This window comes from Oryzias latipes, chromosome 24 (assembly GCF_053564925.1).
Source record: "Oryzias latipes strain Hd-rR chromosome 24, Olatipes_Hd-rR_3.1".
NCBI classification, from domain to species: Eukaryota; Metazoa; Chordata; class Actinopteri; order Beloniformes; family Adrianichthyidae; genus Oryzias; species Oryzias latipes.
Genome location: NC_136260.1, coordinates 23,166,952 through 23,187,119, shown reverse-complemented (window position 1 = coordinate 23,187,119; position 20,168 = coordinate 23,166,952). Strand labels below are relative to the sequence as shown.

Sequence of the window (20,168 nt, the reverse complement as noted above, 5' to 3'; positions counted from 1 at the left end):
ATTCAATTTCAGATATGTGATCTGGTTTTATCTGATTTCAGAATATTTTAGATTTTTTGCTGATTTTTAGCTTATTTTCGCTGATTTTACATATTTTGCACGTCATCACTGATTTTAGATCATCTGATGTTTATATTATTGTCTTTATCTCAGATTGTTATAGGATTTCATCTGATTTCAGATTAGGTTAGCAGATTTTAGACAGATTTTAGCTGATTGCAGCTGATTTTGGATTATTTTAAATCATTGTATGTAACTTCAGATATGTAATCTGATTTTAGCTAATTTCAGATCGTATTAGTTAATTTCAGGTTTTATTAGCTGATTTTTCTGATTTAAATTCTAAATCTCTTTTTTTAATCATACATCATCTTGTCTGCTTGTGTGTTTACATGAGACCTGCGCCCTACAGAATACCAGATAGAGGCTCTTTATTTTTAACTGTCATTGCAAACAGGACCGAAAGGCCTTGGGGGCCCTCTCAGATCTGGGGCCCCTAACACTTGTTTGCTGGCGAGAAATGTCAAATTCCACCAAGTCTTATGGTTCTCTTATCCCCGTACCTTCCAGCTTCAGACATGAGCCCTGCAGCAGAAGAAGGCGCCGCCATGCAGCTCACCCACACCCCCCACCGAAGAGAGAAACGCTGCTCCTGCGAGAACCAGAAGGACAAAGAGTGTATTTTCTTCTGTCACATTGGAATCGTTTGGGTCAACACCCCGAGGTGAGAAGAAAATTAAACATTTAAAGAGTTTGCTTTTGCGGGAATGGAGAGCTGGAGCTCCTCTTGTAATGTGTGATGATAAAAGATAACAAACGCAAGACTCCACCACAGTAGTTGGGAGGTTTTCAATGGAGAACTGCCGTCCAAAACTAAGATAAACTGACTATTTGCAAGGTCAGAGGTTTAGGAATTATCAAATCTGAGAGTGGGATTTCACTAAATCTGTTCATCATGTTTCCAGACTATTGACAAATCTTTTTAACTTTTGGAGAGGTTATCTCAACCTGATTCCTGCTGTACTGGCTCTTTGTTTTTTCCATATTTTAACATTTTTATGACATTCTTTTCAACCCATTTTGTTTTAAGTTGCTTTTACATTCCATAAAAACGATTTAATTTGAAAAAAGTCCCATAATGAGCACTTATCTTTGTTTTGTCCACAATGCAGTCATTAGTTTGTCACACCTTCATGCTTCCAAAACTACACACACATGTGCAACAAAGGTGGTCAGAAGAAATCTGATAGAAGGGAGTCAAATAGGTCTGAACCACGAAAACAAAACACCACAAATCAACTTTGGAGCACTCCTCATATTCCTGTGATTTTATTTTATTATACAAAAAAAGTAGACAGTAAAAAACCCCGCTGTAAATCAGTCCTTGTCTCTCAGTTGATGTCAATGGAAAAGTTCTTAAGTCCTGGATGCAAAAACAAATGTTTCGGTACGTTGGAGCCGTCAAATGGACAAACGGAATGTAAGGTAGAAGGAATTTGCTTTGAGATGTTCATTTTTATTAAAAATAACTCTCCCCGAAGAGAAATAAAAGACACACAAAGATGTGGACAGCTGCTCCATCCCAAATCCCTGCCTCATAACTGGACACACGTCTGCAGAGAGTTGGAGAAGCGAACAGGAAAGGCAAAGCTATCCTCCCCCTCCCCTCCTCCACATTTTTGGGTAAATGCTCAAAACTATTAGACTATTTTCATCGCTGTTAAATATGGGTTTTATTGGAACAAATCTCACTTTCATGAAAACAGGCTGCAATCCTATTTTATTCACCAGTGAATATTGCCTTTTCTTGATTTTACTGTGATTTTTACTGAACAAAAATGCAAAAAAAGGTTAGAAGGTTCATCCAGAAATTGAGCTGCACCTACTGTTACAGAGAACCTCTGTTTTTATTCTATCAGTAGTCAAAATGAGTCACAAATGTTGACCGATGCCTTTAATTTGGGGTGGCCGTGGTGCAGTGGTAGAGTGGTCGACCTCCTATCGGAAGATTACGGGTTCGCATTTCCGGCCATGTGTCGAAGTGTCCTTGGGCAAGACCTCCGGTGGAAGGAAGGCGTCAGTGTTCGGAGCCGCCACCAGTGTGTGAATGAGTGAATGGGACTGTGAATATAAAGCGCTTTGGACCTTGAACAAGGTAGCGCTATATAAGCATACGCCACTTACCAAAAATCCAAAAATCCAAATCCCCACAGCCTGAAGAACCAAATGCTGCAGTTCCTCAAATGACCACTGCAGGCTGGTGTCGGAAAGACATCCCAGAGTTAAAAATTCTGACTTAATGTATAAAAACAAACAATAAATAATAGAGGGACGATGCTATTGGTTGGGGGAGCCATTATCCTGTCCACACAGCCGTTTTCCCATTCTTGGGGTGGACTGAGTTAGCTCCAGTTGAACCGTTAACACCAGAGCTTAACCTTAAGTGTTGACTTTCCTTGAGATACCATAACTCTTCCAACATAAATCCAACACACTGAGGTTGCAAACAACAGTCTATTGATGACGAAACGTTCACTGCACTGCTGTTTCCTTTGTTTTTGTTTTTTTAATATTTCCCCCTTTGCACCTTGAGACTTGATTTAATGTCCCCATAATGGGCTAAATAAGGTATGTCCTGTCTTGTCTTGTCTCTTCTCGTCTTGTCTGGTTTTCTTATGTCTCAACTCCTCTTGTCTTGTTTTCTTTTGTGTTGTTGTGTCTTGTCCTTTCTTTTTTCTCTTGTCTTGTCTTGTTTTGTCCTGTCCTGTCCTGTCTTGTCCTCTTGTCTTGTCTGGTTTTCTTATATCTCAACTCCTCTTGTCTTGTTGTGTCTCGTTTTGTCTTTGCGCTGTTATTCAACACTTTAAAAAAAAGTTCCAGCTGCGTTCTTAATTTGCTGCAATTACGTCGATCGCGTCCATGGGAAGAGCATTTTGTTGTTGAGGTGTCGCCGACGACATCTCCGGTGTTAAAGGGTTGATGTGTGCGTCCCACATTAGGCCTCAATCTCACCATTCAGAAGATGAAGTCAGAAAACATGTAATTGTTTGAAATATTCGCTAAATGTAAGATGCCAAAATAGAATAAGAAAATTAAAGAAAGCAAAAAAAAAAAACTTAGCACAGCAAGCAACCATGATGAACTTTGAAAACCACATACAGGTCATGTCTGATGGAATTTAAATGTTAATTCAACTTTCTCTCTTCAATATGTGAAAGAAGTTAAAAGAACAGACAAATTCAAAGCGCTTCTATTTCATTTTAAGAAGTTTAATAATAGAACACAATTTAAAAGTTATTAAAAGTACAAACTTCTGAAATAGTTTAACAATTTGAAGCCATAATTTGCTCAAACTTACAGTTACAAGACACCCAAAACATGTTTAAAGAGTTAAAAAAGGAAGCTTCCCAACAATTAACTTCATTTTAGTTCAGTGTGCACAAGCAATGAGGAACAAGTCAGATGTGGTGGAGCTAATAAGAAAGCACCATTATCTAAAAGAAGGGTAACTTTTGCAGTTTTCCTCTGGCTGGTTTACCCAGAAACCACAAGACTCTAAAGACATTAAGGTTGGACCCCAATTTGACCCGATCCCATCAGGTTGTTCCTATCTGTAAAAAGACAGACCCCCCCTGCCTTCGCATGATCACACAAGTCGGTGCTCAGGTTTCCTGTTTGGCTGTGTCCAAATTGGTAACAACTTTTAAAAAAAAGTGGGTGCTAATGTTGGAAAAGAGTATCCAGTAAATTCTAATGATTAGGTTGAAAACTGTACTGCGGCTTCTGAACTGAATTAACAGAAGAGGCACCAAAATAGGTCCAGCGGAGGTTCCAGAAACGGCTCCAGCAGCGCCGGGACCCTCGCAGTCTGTTGGTTTAGTCTAAACATAGCAGTGTGGTCAAATGAAATCCTCCTGCCCACACGGTAAAGGGGCTTTAAACAGCAGTGCCCACTGTCACTAACGATGCCACTAAACTGTGTGGGCTGAAGGGAGCTGCCCCCCCAGCATGTGCTGATAACCCCGGTTTGAAGCTTCTTCAGGGGCAGATCTGAGGTGGAAAAACTCCCTGAAGCTGAGAAAAACCCCACGTTTCAAAGGAAATGCGTTGTTTTTTTTGTTTCAGTGATGTCTAATGGTTTTACAAAGTATTACTGTAATAACCCTAAGGCCATGTCACAGCTATAACCTACATTATGCGCATATTGCAAGGAGGAAAATTGCTTATGCTTGAATAAACGTGGGAAAAGTGAGAAAAGTTGTGTTCTTTAACTGAAATTTTAACAGATGTATCAGTAATGAACCAAAAAAATTCTATCTAAAATTTATAAAATAATCATATTTGTCATGATCGGACTACTAGGGAGACCCAGATGCTGGAACCCGGAAGAAACTCAGGAAGGCGTTGTATTTAACAGGATGTTTTAATTATAGAAGTCAGGGGACGTCGTGGATGCAGGAAACTGCTGTGGCGAGGTGGAGCGCCGAGGACGGCGTTCACAGTCCGTGACGTGGTGGAGCGCCGAGGGCGGCGTGACCGGCTTGAGGCGAGACGTGGACGCTGAGGACAGCGTAACCAGCTTGAGGCAAGGCGAGGACGTCGAGGATGATGTAATCAGCGTGGAGCGAGGAACCAGCGTGACCAATGGAGTGAAGACCTGAAGACGTGAGACAGACGGTAAGTACAAGCTAGGATTACTAAAGCGAGAGTAACTTAACTTGAGGCCAGGCGTGATCACCGGAGTGAGTATAACGGACTGGCGTAGTATGCTGGGATGGATCTCCTTAAGAAGGTCTGCCAGGTGATGAGATGATGCAGGTCAGCTGGTTCCAATGAAGGGGCAGGGAGGGGAGGAGTAGCAGCCGGAGGAACCGTGACAGTACCCCCCCCTCAACGACCGCCCCCAGGCGGTCCCGGACGACGATCAGGGTGGGCCCGAAAGAAATCGTCAATGAGGGTATGGTCCAGAATGAGGGAGCGGGAGATCCATGAGCGCTCCTCCGGACCGTAACCCTCCCAGTCCACCAGAAACTGGAAACCGCGCCCCCGGCGGCGGACGTCCAACACCTTGCTGGCGGTGTAGGCAGGAGCGCCGTCGATGACCCGGGCGGGCGGTGGGGAAGCGGACGGCGGGCACAAAGGACTCTCCTGGACAGGCTTAAGCTGCGAGACATGAAACGTGGGGTGCACCTTAAGCGCCGCCGGGAGCCGCAGCCGCACACAGGAGGGGTTTATGACCCTCTCGACGGGGTAAGGTCCAATGTAGCGTGGAGCCAGTTTACGGGAGGTGGCCTGGAGCGGTATGTCCCGTGAAGACAGCCAAACCCTCTGTCCCGGTTGGTAGGCGGGGCTCTCCACCCTGTGGCGATTAGCGATCCTGCAGTTCCTCTCTCTAGTGCGCAGGAGAGCGGCCCTGGCCTGAGTCCATATACGCTGGGCGCGTCGCAGGTGATGCTGAACCGACGGGACCGCCAAGTCCAGCTCCTGGGAGGGGAACAAGGGTGGAGAGTATCCGAGGGACGCTTCAAACGGGGACATACCGGTAGCAGCAGACGGATGGCTGTTGTGGGCGTACTCGATCCATGCCAGGAATGAAGACCAGTTGGAGGGGTTTCGGGCGGCCACACAACGGAGGGCGGCCTCGAGCTCCTGGTTTGCACGCTCCGCTTGCCCATTTGACTGGGGATGATGACCGGATGTGAGGCTAACCGTGGCACCCAGAGCAGAACAGAAAGCCCGCCAGACCTGGGATATGAACTGGGGCCCGCGGTCGGAGACAATATCACTGGGGATGCCGTGATGCCTGAATACCTCTCGAACCAAGACGTCAGCCATCTCGGTGGCCGTGGGCAGCTTGGGAAGGGGAATGAAATGGGCAGCCTTGGAAAAACGGTCGACCACTGTAAGAATGACGGTGTTATCCTGAGAGGCCGGCAACCCAGTGATGAAGTCCATGGCGAGATGGGACCAGGGCCGCTGCGGAACAGGTAAAGGATGGAGGAGACCAGCAGGCGGCGAGTTGGAAGACTTAGAGCGGGCGCAGACGTCGCAAGCCGCAACGAATTCCCTCACGTCCCGAGCCATGGAAGGCCAGAAAAATCTACGTTGCACGAGCCTCAGGGTTCTATGAATGCCGCCATGGCAAGCAATACGCGACGTGTGCCCCCAAACCAGGACATCCGAGCGGAGGGAGGAGGGGACGTAAAGAGTTCCAGGGGGGGCCGGAGGATGGTCAGGTTCCTCTCCCTGAGCTTGGATGACCCTGCTCTCAATGTCCCATGTCAAATTACCCACAATACATGTGGGGGGAATAATGGGAGAGCTGTCCTGGTCATCCCCTGAACAAAATAAACGTGAGAGGGCGTCTGGTTTAATGTTCCTGCTACCCGGCCGGTAGGTGATAGTGAAATCAAACCTGTCAAAAAAAAGGCACCAACGGGCCTGACGTGAATTAAGGCGTTTAGCTGTACGTAGGTAGGCGAGATTTTTATGATCCGTCCAAACGATGAACGGATGTTCAGCCCCCTCGAGCCAGTGACGCCATTCCTCCAGAGCGAGTTTAATGGCGAGGAGTTCGCGGTTACCGACGTCATAATTCCTCTCCGCCGTAGAAAGCTTCCTAGAGAAGAACGCACATGGTTTCAGTTTCCCCGAGCCAACCTCCCGTTGAGAAAGAATCGCTCCCACACCAGAATCGGAAGCGTCGACCTCGACAACGAACTGTCGGAGAGGATCAGGCTGTGATAGAATGGGAGCGGAAGTAAAGAGGTGCTTAAGTCTAGTGAATGCGGATTGAGCTTCGGGGGTCCAGAGAAACGGTTTAGTAACGGAGGTGAGTTGAGTCAACGGAGCGGCAATGCTGCTATAGTTCCTTATGAAGCGACGGTAGAAATTTGCGAAGCCGAGGAACCTCTGAAGTTGTTTACGGGAAGTGGGAGGTTCCCAGCTGGTGACGGCCGCGATCTTGGCCGGATCGGGGCGAATGTTACCAGAGTCAATGATGAAACCCAGAAATGAAATGGTGGGTACATGAAACTCGCACTTTTCGGCTTTAACATATAGTCGGTTCTCTAAAAGCCGTGAGAGAACCTGGCGGACATGGTGGGTGTGTTCATCCAGATCGCGTGAATAAATAAGGATGTCGTCAAGGTAAACAAAGACGAAGCGGTTCAAAAAATCACGAAGAACATCGTTAACGAGATTCTGGAAGGTAGCAGGAGCGTTGGTGAGCCCAAAAGGCATCACCAAATACTCGAAATGACCGAGTGGGGTGTTAAAGGCGGTCTTCCACTCGTCCCCCTCCCTCATGCGAACCAAATAATAAGCGTTACGGAGGTCCAACTTGGAAAAGACTCGAGCGTCCTGAACAGAATGTAGAGCAGAGTCAATAAGCGGAAGGGAATATTTATTTTTAACAGTAATTTGATTGAGGTCGCGGTAATCAATGCATGGGCGCAAAGTTCTGTCCTTCTTCTGGACGAAGAAGAACCCCGCACCGACCGGAGAAGATGAGGGGCGAATATGACCAGCCGAGAGGGCTTCCTGGATGTATTTTTCCATTGACAGTTTCTCAGGGCCTGATAAATTAAATAGCCTCCTCTTAGGCAGCGTAGCGCCTTTAACTAGTTCGATGGAACAGTCGTACGGCCTGTGGGGAGGAAGGGAACCAGCCCTGGTCTTACTGAAAACAGCCCCAAGATCGTGGTAGCACGGAGGAACCCTAGAAAGATCGATCTCCTCAGGATCTGGATCACAACGAGGAGAAACCGAGGGTATGGCGGAACGAAGACAATTAGCCATGCAGGTAGTGCTCCAGTTGGTAACGTGGAGATTAACCCAATCGAACTGGGGGTTGTGAGCTCGAAGCCAGGGGAACCCTAGAATGATGGGAGACTGGGGGGTCTTGGTAATGTAAAACTGAATGAGTTCGTGATGATTACCAGACGTGATGAGACGAACGGCCTTAGTACGGTGGGTTATGTGAGTGAGGACCTGACCACCCAATCCGGCCGCCCTGACAGGGATATCCAAAGGTTCTGTGGGAATGTTAAGCTCAGAAACAAGACAGTCATCAATAAAACTCTGCTCAGCTCCAGAGTCGATAAGGGCTCTACCTTCAAAAACACTAGAAGAAAAACTTAACTTGACAGGTAAATAAAGAAAAGGTCTCTCGGTAGAGAGAGAAGATTGACCCGCCCGTGGCCTGCCTTCTAACGGGGGGTTCGGGAGTTTAAACGAAGCTTACATTGATGAACGAGGTGACCGGTCTGGCCGCAATAGAAACACGCCCCCTCATCTCTTCGTCTCTGCCGCTCCTCAGGGGTGAGCTTAGAATGTCCAATCTGCATCGGTTCCTCTGTGGAGAGTCCGACAGAATCGTGAGACATAACATGAACATAGTTAGCAGCAGGGAATGGAGGAGAAGCACTGGTAAGGAGTCTCTTGTCTTGACAGGGGCGCTCAGCATGACGTTCACGGAGACGCACGTCGGACCGCAAGGCCGCGGTGACGAGCTCTTCAAAAGAGCTAGCCTCGGGTTGCGAACATAAATGGTCTTTAATCGAGTCATTAAGGGATTGGTAGAACACCCCTTTAAGGGCTATATCCGGCCAACCCGCCTCCACAGCTAGAATCCGAAAGTCTATTAGATGGTCACTCACGGATCTGTGGCGTTGTTTGAGGGCTAGCAGTCGGCGGGTGGCCTCCTCCTCCTTGCGGGGTTGGTCGAAAACCAGCCGGAACTCGCCTAAAAAGCGTTCGAAAGGAACTTGAGAGATGGGATTAGCGGTCAGGTAAGCCTGAGCCCATTGAAGCGCTTTACCCCGGAGAGAGTTCACTATAAGGGTGATTTTGCTGTGGTCTGCATGATAGTGCCGAGGTGCCTGCTGGAAGATCAAACGACATTGCAGGAGGAATCCCCCGCAGGCTCCTACGTCACCCAGGAAAGGCTCAGGAAGGAGCCGGATGTTTTCGTGAGCTGCTTTGTCTGTAGCGGGGCCCGGGCTTCCGGTGGCGGAACCCGTGTTGCTGGCTGAGGCGTTAGTAGGTCCTCGGGAGGTTAAATCCGTCAGAGCCAGAGAAATACCGTCCAAGCGACGGAAAAGATCCTGCTGGGCGGCGGCCATCTGGTTGAGGGATTCAGCTTGCCGTCCCAGAGCGATGCCTTGGTGAGTGACGGCCAAGCGGAGTCCCTCCGGGTCAGCTGGGTCTGGGTAATGGCCAGTCCGTTCTGTCATGATCGGACTACTAGGGAGACCCAGATGCTGGAACCCGGAAGAAACTCAGGAAGGCGTTGTATTTAACAGGATGTTTTAATTATAGAAGTCAGGGGACGTCGTGGATGCAGGAAACTGCTGTGGCGAGGTGGAGCGCCGAGGACGGCGTTCACAGTCCGTGACGTGGTGGAGCGCCGAGGGCGGCGTGACCGGCTTGAGGCGAGACGTGGACGCTGAGGACAGCGTAACCAGCTTGAGGCAAGGCGAGGACGTCGAGGATGATGTAATCAGCGTGGAGCGAGGAACCAGCGTGACCAATGGAGTGAAGACCTGAAGACGTGAGACAGACGGTAAGTACAAGCTAGGATTACTAAAGCGAGAGTAACTTAACTTGAGGCCAGGCGTGATCACCGGAGTGAGTATAACGGACTGGCGTAGTATGCTGGGATGGATCTCCTTAAGAAGGTCTGCCAGGTGATGAGATGATGCAGGTCAGCTGGTTCCAATGAAGGGGCAGGGAGGGGAGGAGTAGCAGCCGGAGGAACCGTGACAATATTCTCAGATGAGTCTTTATCACTTCCCCAAAACAAAGTTGGAAACGATCTTTCTATTCCTGGTAACACTGAGTTCTGGGCTCAAATATGTAAAAACATCCATATCATGACAAAAATAACACAAATTTACAACTAATACAATACAAAACCCTCCATAGAATTCACTACACAAGAGAGAAATTTTCAAGAATGGGATTTGAATCAGAGATCTGCCCATTTTGCACTCAAAATACCCCAGACACATATATCCATGCAACTTGGGACTCCTCACCCATTAAAGAATTTTGGGAAGAAATTACCCAAACCTTATCTATCCCATTCTTGGCCTGCCTCATCCCTTCATCACCTTCACTGTGTCTATTAGGAGACCTTTCAGAACTACATTTAAATCTTGACCCGTCTAAGAATAAATGTATTCTTGTAGCAATAACAATAGCTAAAAAAACATCTTCATGATCTGGAAACCAAAGGACACGATGTTTCTTGAATACATTTACTCATTACCTTCTTCCACTGACACGACCGAACCACTATCTGTATGGTCAGCTCTCATTGAGTTCCTAAACGAACATTAAGTTTCATCTGAGAACCAAATATGTGACTGTCTTGGCCTCTATGGGGTGTTGTCTCCCCGCCTTTTTCTCTCTACAATACCCTATTCATCTCATTTGCAGGCGTCTGATAGTTATGGGTAATTACTCTCAATATTTTTATTTTTATTCATTTTTTTTTTTTGTAACAAAGACAAGATGATTATTTCTAGTGTGGGTTTCATGATGGTTACTGCTATTGAGTTTTCTAGTAGCAAGAATAGAATGAATGCATACTTATGTCTTGAGCCTTTCCTATCCATTTACATGAATCTCTAATAATGTATCCCTACATTTTTGTTTTACCTCCTGTTTTGTGTGTTAGTATTGGTAGTTGTCTTTGTTTGTCAGGTCTGTTTTTTTCCAGTGTATTGTCGTTTGTTTGTTGTTGTTTTTGTTTTGTTTTTTTCTGTTGTCTCACTTAAATAAAAATTAATAAAAATAAAAAAAAGGAATGAACCACATCAAAACCAAGGAAGAAGAACGAATAAACCACGCAAAGAACACGTAAACACTGCGCCGTATACGTGAAATAAAAGTTAGACATTGGTGGTTCACGCGTAAATAGTCCAAAACCCTCGATGGACATCTGCGCACATCGACAAAAGCAAGAAACACGTATAAATTATGTATTTCACACGTGGAAAATGTGTGACATGGCTTTTCGTAAAGTACAGATTCAACCCTGGCATCAATTTTTATCAACATAAAATGATGACATTTTTCTTTTTTTTTCGTAGCAAATATTAACTTCTTCATAACAGTTTCACTCAATTCCGATGCTTTGTTGTGTGTAGCGGTTTCACAGACAATAAATGTCAAAGACGGCCTGTTTTCGGTCTCCATGGTTACCGGACACTGGTTGTGAAGATTGCATCTTTAAGTCCCACTCCGATCATCTTCTGATCAAGTTTCAAAGCGTTCCCAGTGAGTTTTTTTTTTATTATCATGGTGATGCCGTCTTTAGCCGAAATTCAAAAACTTGTGTTGTTTTCTAGGACATAGTTTCTGCAGATCGGCAGACGTTTTTCTTTATTTATTATTAAAGTGTTTCTTTATTTGAATCGTTGTGAATCAGGAGCAGACGAGAAAATGCTGTTGGAAAAAACGTCGTATTTGTGACGTAGAAAATACTCTGAGTGGGCAACGAGCTCCCTGCTGTCAGCAGCAGGGAGGGGAAGGGGGGCGGGGTTGCTCCGCACCAACAGCCAAACCTCAGAGGTGAATTGCTAGAGAACTCCTGCCGCTCTGCAGAAAATATGTCCTAGAAAACGACACGTTTTTTGATTTTGCATAGAAACAGCATAATCAGAATTAAAAGAGCACATAGAATGTTTGCAAATAGACCAGACCAGGAGTTATGATGATTTTGATAAATGGTCTTTAGACTTTTCTATGTAGACAAGAAGGTGAATCAGTTTCTGCCACTTGCTGTTCTATGTCATAAAAAATTCTGGATTATGGCCTGGATGTGATTAACTGGGATTATTTGGCCATTCCATATTCCCTTTGACATGTTCTTAGTTCAGAAACTGTTGATTAAAACGTAAAAATGATCAAAACCCGCCAACGTTCTTCTGGTTCTTTCTCAGACTGAACGTCCTGCTGCGGTTCTGTCTCTAGAACCAGACATGTCGTTTTGAATCCTGTGCCCATCTCCAGAGCCATGAAACCAAAGACTTTCCTTTCAGAGCATATTTTTCATTTGGACCAGCTTTGCATACCGAACAGGGAAGCCTGCTGTTAGCCCTCAAGTTCTCCCCAACAAATATGAGACATTCTCCTGCTAATTTCCTGAAAACTGGAGAAGTTATGAAACTTTTCCAGCTTCACATGTGTGCTGTCAGCAGAATCCAGGAGGTTTTTTCTGCAGATCTTTTGTTACTCAGAGATAAGTTTCTTTGTGTTTTCCTTGGACTGTTGGAAATGTCCAGTTACTTCAAATTTAGCTTTAGGAGGGCCGTCCAGCTTGCTGCTGCTCCTCACATGAAGATAACAGAAACCATCCACTACTTTCAGAGTAAATGTTATTTTTTTAAATCAGACCCCCACCCCCCACCATGTTTTAAGCTGGACTGAAAACAGCGAGGAGCATCAGATCAATCTAAAGGTAGCACTTCTTCAAGAGCCCACCTTTGGAGATGCGGGTTTATTAAACATCTGCTCTCCTTCGTTCTTCACAGAGACGTCAAATGATTGACATCACTGAGATCAGTCCAGAAGTGAACCATCTTCCTTCTGATTTTTCATAACTGCACAGGTTTTGGTCTGTTTGCAGAGACAAAGACTACGGATCAAGCAAATGTTCCATTGAAATAAGGACATCTTGTTAAGGTGGAATGATTTTTAAAGGGTTTGAAGGATCTTTTGTCTCTCTGGTCAAATCTAAGAACTAAAAATAAAACCAATTTTCTTGAAAAGGAATGGAATGGAATACCTTTTAGTCTTGATGGATCAAAAAAAAGATCTGTTGTTGTTTATGGGTATTACTGAAATCAATCATCAATATGAACTGTTACATATCCAACACGTCGTTCATGCTGCGTTCACAATAAGTCCCCAGATTGACAAAATCTTTGACTGTATATCCCTTGTGCTATCTTGGATGACCCCCCCCCCCCCCCCCCCCCTCCAGTGACGTGTTCTCCCTACCATGACAAAGGTGGATAAAGGTGGAAAGATTTCATGTAATCCATGGACACCAGTGAAGATCACAAATCATTGAAGAAAAAAGGTTCAGAGCACTGTCTAGTGGGTCTAGATGACCCACCTCCCAATGGTAAAGTGCCTAGGATAGAACAAGGGCTACAAGAAGGCGTGTATTTTTCTCCACAGGCAGATCCAACTGGATTAGAAGGAAATTTTTATGAAATGTTTCATTAAAAAAAAAAGAAAAGCGGTGAAATTTGTTTTTGCTTGTACAAAAAAAGAGCCAGTTCATGTGATATGTTTCGTCTTTTTAAGGATCAGGCATAAAAAAAGACCAACTATCCAGAAATGTCTAGACGTGAACCTTCCGGGCCTGGACGGATTCAACAATCCCAGCAGTTTCATGATGGAGTTTGTCAGAATTCACAAATGTTTGGTGCATTTGTTCACCAAACACTTTGTCACAGTTGCTTAACCTTGATGGTTTCGGGCTTTTGCCAAACGAAATATGAAACAAACAAAATTGAAAGCGTCTCGCACTTTTGCCTGCAGCTGCAGTCGTTCGCATGTTTGTGTTGGCAGCGGAGTCCTGCAGCAGGTTTGGGGTGTGGGTGTCTGGGTGTCCCCGGATCACAAGTCCAACTCCTGTTCCATCACAAACACACAATTAAACTTTGTGCTTAGCTGATCCATCATGTTTGTTTCTGCCGAAGCCCAAACAGAGGAGTACCTGCCGCTCAAAGCAGAAAAAGTGCTGGCTCCCGCCTGCTGGATCTTGGCTGATCGCGGGACAGAACAAGACAGATAAGTCGATATAAACACAGCCCTGAAAGGATGGAGCCGAGGAGTCCATCAAGTGTGCAGTGGAACCATTACTCATGCAAGCTCCAGTTCAATAGTTCAGGTCGCACAGATTTATTCATCCCTGTAACCCAAGAAAGAAAGAAGCTCACTAACCCTTTGACATTTCAGCAAATGCTAAAAGGTGGAGGTGAAGCCAGCAGAGTTAGAAAAACAGCAGCACGGAGTCAACAGGCAGCAAAGAGGGAAATAAATGACGCGGGCGGAGCGCAGATGGAGGAGGGCCGGCGGATGAAAGCTTCGCACTTTATCACCAGCTACATGGTGGAAATGAGGACCAGATGTGCTGCCGTTTAATTGAGACAAGAACCCAGGAAGACCTTCAGTGCCGTTATCACTGAATCAAACACGTTTGCTGCAAATGTGTTTGATTCTTAAAGACATGTCAAACATTTGGACGACGATAACGCGGCGATTTGAGTCCAGGCTGTTCCTGCTGTTGGATGCAGCCGCACAGTGACATAAAGCTGCAGCCACGGCGCCACGAAAGATGCTGAGAGCACTGCTGGGGAGCTGTGAACCCCCCCAAACAGTGGAGGAAACTATTCATTCTTGCTGATTTTATAGGTTTGTCCACCTATAAGAAAATTGTCAGTCTGACATCCTAATGGAAGGTTCATCTAAACGTATCGACCATACAAAGAAAATCTGTGTAGAACATGAACTGTGCATGATTATTGTTTAGATGCAATTCATTAGTGATTCATGCATCAATTACATAATTTTAATGTGATATGTGCGCCGTATACACGACATAAATTTATATGTCGGTAGTTCATGCATGAAAAGTCCGTTAGACAAATGTGGAACGGTCGTGGAAAGACACAAATTCACATCTCACAAAAATCACGCACAACTGGGTTAGATTTACGTAATAATTGCGTATAAACTACATAAAATATGCATAAACTGTGTAATTTTGAACCAACTAAAAATGTTGACCAGCCCAAAAACCAAATTCGCGTAAAGACCCGTCGACCGAAACCCTCGACGGACATCTGCGCACGTTGACAAAAGCAAGAAACACCTATGAATTACATCTAGCATGTATCACTAAACTGTGTGACATGGCTTTCAGTAAAGTACAGATTCAACCCTGGGATTGATTTTTAATTGGAAGAAATGATGATATTTTTCTTTTTTTTTCGTAACAAATATTTACTTTTTCATAACAGTTTCACTCATTTCCGATGCTTTGTTGTGTACTTTGCCCGTGTCCTGACATGGAAAAAATAAAATATATCTCGTTCCCACAAATTAATATCTTGTTCCCACGAAATACTACTTCGTTCCCCACAAAATAATTAATTAGTGCGAACAAAATAATTATTCACGTCTTAAGTCATTCATAAACAAGGATATGCTCTCCGTCCGGCCGCTTGCGTGGTGGTTCATAACTTCCGTGTCAAAAAACCTGTGTCGTTTTCTAGAACATATTTTCTGCAGAGCGGCAGGAGTTCATTAGCAATTCACCTCTGAGGTTTGGCTGTTGGTGCGGAGCAACCCCGCCCCCCTTCCCCTCCCTGCTGCTGACAGCAGGGAGCTCGTTGCCCACTCAGAGTATTTTCTACGTCACAAATACGACGACTTTTTTTTAAACAGCATTTTCTCGTCTGCTCCTGATTCACAACGATTCAAATAAAGAAACACTCTAATAATAAATAAAGAAAAATGTCTGCCGATCAGCAGAAACTATGTCCTAGAAAACAACACAAGTTTTTGAATTTCTACTCGCTGTTTATGTCATACAAAATTCTAGATTATGGCCTGGATGTGATTAACTAATGAATTACATATAATCACGCATGAATCACGAAAGACCGACATTTTATACCGTGTGCAAAACGTACATAGTGGCTGTGTGACAAATAGACTTGAGGGAGAAGAATGTCGACCTGCTCAAGACCGGAATGGACAAGACCATCAGCAAGAAGCTGGGGTTCAGTACCAAAATATAAGAACATGACCATCAATCCACCTAGAAGTCTGGGGCTTCAAACCAGATTTGACTTGCTGGGGTTTCCATGATCATGAGAACAGAGAGAAAAACGACACGGCAGGAGATAGTTGATGATCCCAAAGCAGCTGGAACCACAGTCACCAAGAAAAGCATTGGTGATACTCTACGCCGCAGTGGCTCCTAATCTTCCAGAGCTTGCAAAGTCCCCCTGCTTAAAGGAGGCACGTGTGCAGGCCCACCTGAAGTTTGCCAGTGAACACCTTCATGATTTAGAGAGTGATTGGGAGGAAGCGCTGTGGTCAGTTGAGGCCAACACGGAGCTCTTTGGTGTCAACTCAACTGACCCCAAGAACAGCATCTAGACTGGGAAGCATGGAGGTGGAACCATTATGGTTTGGGGGTGAATGGAAGCATGGGCGGAGCCATATACAGTCAAAGCCTGAGTGAAAACCTCCTCAAATGTGTCGTGGACAGGTCTCCAACAGGATAATGACCCAAATCTTACAGCCAAGGAACGGCTGAAGAAGAAGCAGATCACTGGCATGGAGCGGCCTCAATGGAGAGAACTAAAACTAAGAGTTGCTAAGCAACAGCCACCAGATCTGAATAATTTAGAAGTCATTTGTAAAGAAGAGTGGACCAAAACTCCTGATATGTGCAGAAACCTGATTATCAGCGACAAGAAACCTCTGACCTCTGAGGGTACTAAGCAAGAGGGTTCAAAGACGTATTTCCCTCAATGAAATGCAAATACGTTTATATAAATCATAAATAGAAATACATTTTCTTTAAATGTTCTTACTGTTCCATTGAGCCTATTAGGGCGACAGTGGGAAATCCAGAAGGGGATCATCGACTTGTTGTTTGTAAGGATTGACTCGATTGTGTCTTTGTCTCCCAGCCGAGTGGTGCCATACGGATTCGGGTCGGTGCGTCTCCGGCGGGAACTCCGCCGCTGCCTGTGCACGGACGCCCAGGACACGGCGTGCTGGTCCTTCTGCTCGTCTCAGAGGTCGGCGCCGCACGGCCACGGGAGCGCCTGAGCAAACCGACGGATCGCTAACGCTGCTGTGCTCTCCTTCTCCTCAGGGATGAAGGGGCCGACATCAAGAACAAGAGCGACAAACTCCAAGGATACAGAGCTGCCTTCTGGGAAAAACGGAGCAGGCATGCCCTCAAAGCCCAGACCTGAGGAAGAGGAGCATCGAACGAGGAGAACGGATTCATCCGAGACATCAAATATTGGGCCTGTGGTTTGGTCATGCACAGCTTATGTAAATGTGATGATGACAATGAAGTGCTAGAAGCTTTTTTAACTCGCAGCAGATGTTTTATTCTTAGTTCCTCCAAGTGTTGGATCTTGTTGATTTGTGACTTTGAGGGACACCGCACTGAGCTCATAAAGGCCGCTGAAGCCCCCAAAACCTCACGGTGGTTTGGACTTTATGTTTTGAAGTAAAATCCAGGCCACCCTCAGGATCTGCTGTGTCTTTTATGATGCTGGTGGGAAGGAGCAGACCTCAATGGCTTCCAGCATGAGTACGGTGCAGCGTAAGAGACAAACTTCAAACAACCTGGTGGAGGGTCATCTTCCAAAAAACAACAACTTCCTATTGGCTAAAGAGGTTTTCCTCCATCGACCCGTTAGCTTCAAACTCTAAAGCCACGTCAGATGCAAAAATCTGCTGATGTTTATGACAAAAATGTAATTTCAAAAGACTGAAATGAATGCATTGGAAAAGACACTTGGAAAAAATATTGTATGTTTGGTAGATTATATGTCTGAAGAGCAGCAAAATATACTTTAACCTCCATAAACTCATGAAATGTTTATCTAAAATGTGAAATGTTTACCTATTTTATAAATCCCCCCCCAAAATGGTTTGATTTATTTTTATATCCCCCAAAAACCTTTGGCAAAATTATAATAATATATTTTGCATTTAAACTCTGATCACTAAAATACAATGATTCCTCTGATGAGCCACAGTTTAGCCTCTTAGATCTCCTACTTTTAAAAAACCAAATGTTTCTAATGAAAAAAACTGTCAGCTGAGCGAAACATCTGACTGTCACTGCTGGCAATATCCCAAAATGTTTGGAGTCCATAAAACATTTCCTCCTGTGAGTCACAAACGTTTGTTTCCTTTGATTCATGTGGATATTTTAGGATCACAGACGTATACTCTGTTTAACCAGCCACTGAGTCCCTGCGGGTGTCTCAAATATGTCTCAGACATGTCTTAAACACGTCCCAAACATACTTTAAAATATGTCTCAAAATTGTTTAAAATATGTCTCAAATATGTCTCGAATGTGTCTCATACAGTATATGTCTCAAAAACGTCTCAAACATGTCTCAAACGTGTCTCAAATATGTCTCAGACATGTCTTAAACATGTCCCAAACATATTTTAATATATGTCTCAAACATGTTTAAAATATGTCTCATACATGTCTCAAATACATCTCAAACATGTCTCAAACGTGTCTCAATTTCATATGGGGATTTCAAACATCATTTCATTAAACCAGTTACTCCATGAGATGTCAGATCCCGGTCTGAGATGAGCTGAAGGTTTGACCTCTTTTATTCTCAACAAAAGCTACAAAATATTCAAAGCTTTTTGAGGGCACAAATTAGTATCTTGTGCACACAAATAAGAATTTTGTGCACACAAATTTGCTATTTCTCGCACGAGTTAGTATTTTGTTGGCGCAAATTCATATTTATGGGACACAAATAAGAATTTTCTGGGCCCAAGTTAGTATTTTGTGGTTACAAATTAGTAGTAGGAATTTAAGATGCTAAAATGCAGATTTGAGGCCACAAAATAGTAATTTGTGCCCAAAAATGATTATTGTAAGTACATTTTTTTTGTTTTTTAATATCATTTCCAGGGCTCTGTGGCAAACACAAAAACTCAATTGTGTCCAGAGTCCCTTACTACTCACTCCTTAATGCACTACTGCATATTACCATTTTTTCGGGGCATCTGGCGTCCAAAATCCAGTGTCTTGGAAATTTACCAGATGTCTAAATGGGTAAATATAGACCACAATGCATTGCATTTGAATGGTTTGTCATTTGAAAAACATGTACTCACATTTATTTCCTATGAAATGTCAACGTTTTTATCATCAGAACACCAGAGGACAGGATGCACTGTATCCTCCTTTAGGGGTCAGGGAGTCAATCTGGACACGGCCTGATAGTTTAAGAAATAACATTGTAATATTTTATCCTAACAAGAAGCAGATTTAAAGTTTTCTGTTTTCAGCATTTGTCTGTTTTAGTCTTAAAGTGAGGCCAACTTTGAAATAAGCTGTTGTTAAAGCTAAAGTTCAAAAGCATGTCCAACCAACGGTACAATGATGAAGTTTGAGTTTCATGTCATTTGCCAGAGTTTGGTGGTGTGAATGTAAATGGGATGTTTCTGTCACTGTTGCTCTGCAGGATCTCGCTCTGTATTTGCTTTAGGATGCATGTGACACGCAGTAACCACATTGCTGTCTGTATTTCTACCTGTTTGCACCTTCATTTCTTCCTCCAACGTGCACCTCGGACCAAAGGATGCACACTGATGTGGAACTGTAAAAATAAAGTATTTATTTTGTTTCTCTACTGCACATATAAAGTGTACTCTAAAGTGATATTTAAATAGATGAAGCTTTACTATTTTGGTCGCTTCATCATTTCAATCTGTGTATTCTCTCTGTTGTTATGTCTTTGACGAAAAGTTAGTACTCTGCTCCGACTTACGACCAGAAAACTTTAATGAACAACGGCGTGCTTCGCTCTGCGGCGTTTACAGAAAACAGTACGTTTGTTTTGGACGCATTTCTGCAGAAAGTCAGCTGAAAAGTGATGCTCGAGTGAGACGAAAAACAAACAAAAAAAGCCCAGAACGGAGGCAAATCAGAACGACTGACAAACAGGTGGGATAAATTAAGGTTTTACAATTTTTATTATTTTTACCAAAATACCAGTAACCCAGTAAAAATTCTTATTTTGCAAAAAAACAAAAAAACTGTGACTGAAAAATGTAAAGTAACTCAAACCAGGAAGTAGCATCTGCTGCAGTTCCACTAAAACACTGGAATGCATTTGCAGATTTTTCACTGATTAGCGTGTTTTAAAGTCAGGTTTTACTCCAGAAGCAGACATTTTCAGTCAACCTTAAAGGATACTTTTGATAAATCATGCATTGTTCTCTAATCATGACTTTTTTTTGCTCAAATTTGCTCATTTTTAGGGGCATTTCGTTATAATTAGCATCTGGGTGTTTCAACCGCTGCAATGGATTTTTGTTGTTTCCTTCCCATGAAGCCTGACGTG

The 20,168-nt window shown here is 44.1% G+C and overlaps 2 protein-coding genes across 2 annotated transcripts in view; one reads left to right on the top strand and one right to left on the bottom strand.

Annotated features, from left to right (window-relative positions):
* LOC101157583 (endothelin-1) overlaps nucleotides 1–19,467 on the top strand; it is a 39,366-nt gene extending 19,899 nt beyond the window's left edge. The window contains exons 2-4 of the mRNA XM_004083323.5: nucleotides 571–724; nucleotides 16,731–16,841; nucleotides 16,919–19,467. Of these exons, the coding sequence (XP_004083371.1) occupies nucleotides 571–724; nucleotides 16,731–16,841; nucleotides 16,919–17,021 (368 nt within the window). The 3' untranslated portion in view covers nucleotides 17,022–19,467. The remainder of the gene's footprint in view (nucleotides 1–570; nucleotides 725–16,730; nucleotides 16,842–16,918) is intronic.
* On the bottom strand, nucleotides 8,231–9,236 carry LOC144990208 (uncharacterized). The gene is made up of 2 exons (XM_078943234.1): nucleotides 8,661–9,236; nucleotides 8,231–8,356 (listed from the first exon to the last, which is right to left on the bottom strand). Exons 1-2 carry the CDS (start codon nucleotides 9,234–9,236, stop codon nucleotides 8,231–8,233), a joined length of 702 nt encoding a protein of 233 aa, XP_078799360.1.
* Nucleotides 19,468–20,168: the final 701 nt, after the last annotated feature.

Bases quoted from the DNA above. Each gene is read 5' to 3' on its own strand.
- LOC144990208 (XM_078943234.1), bottom strand. From the start codon at position 9,236: ATGACAGAACGGACTGGCCATTACCCAGACCCAGCTGACCCGGAGGGA. The intron at 8,357-8,660 runs GTGAGTGACCAT...GACTCTCCACAG, and splicing joins TCAAACAACGCCACAGATCC to AGGAACCGATGCAGATTGGA.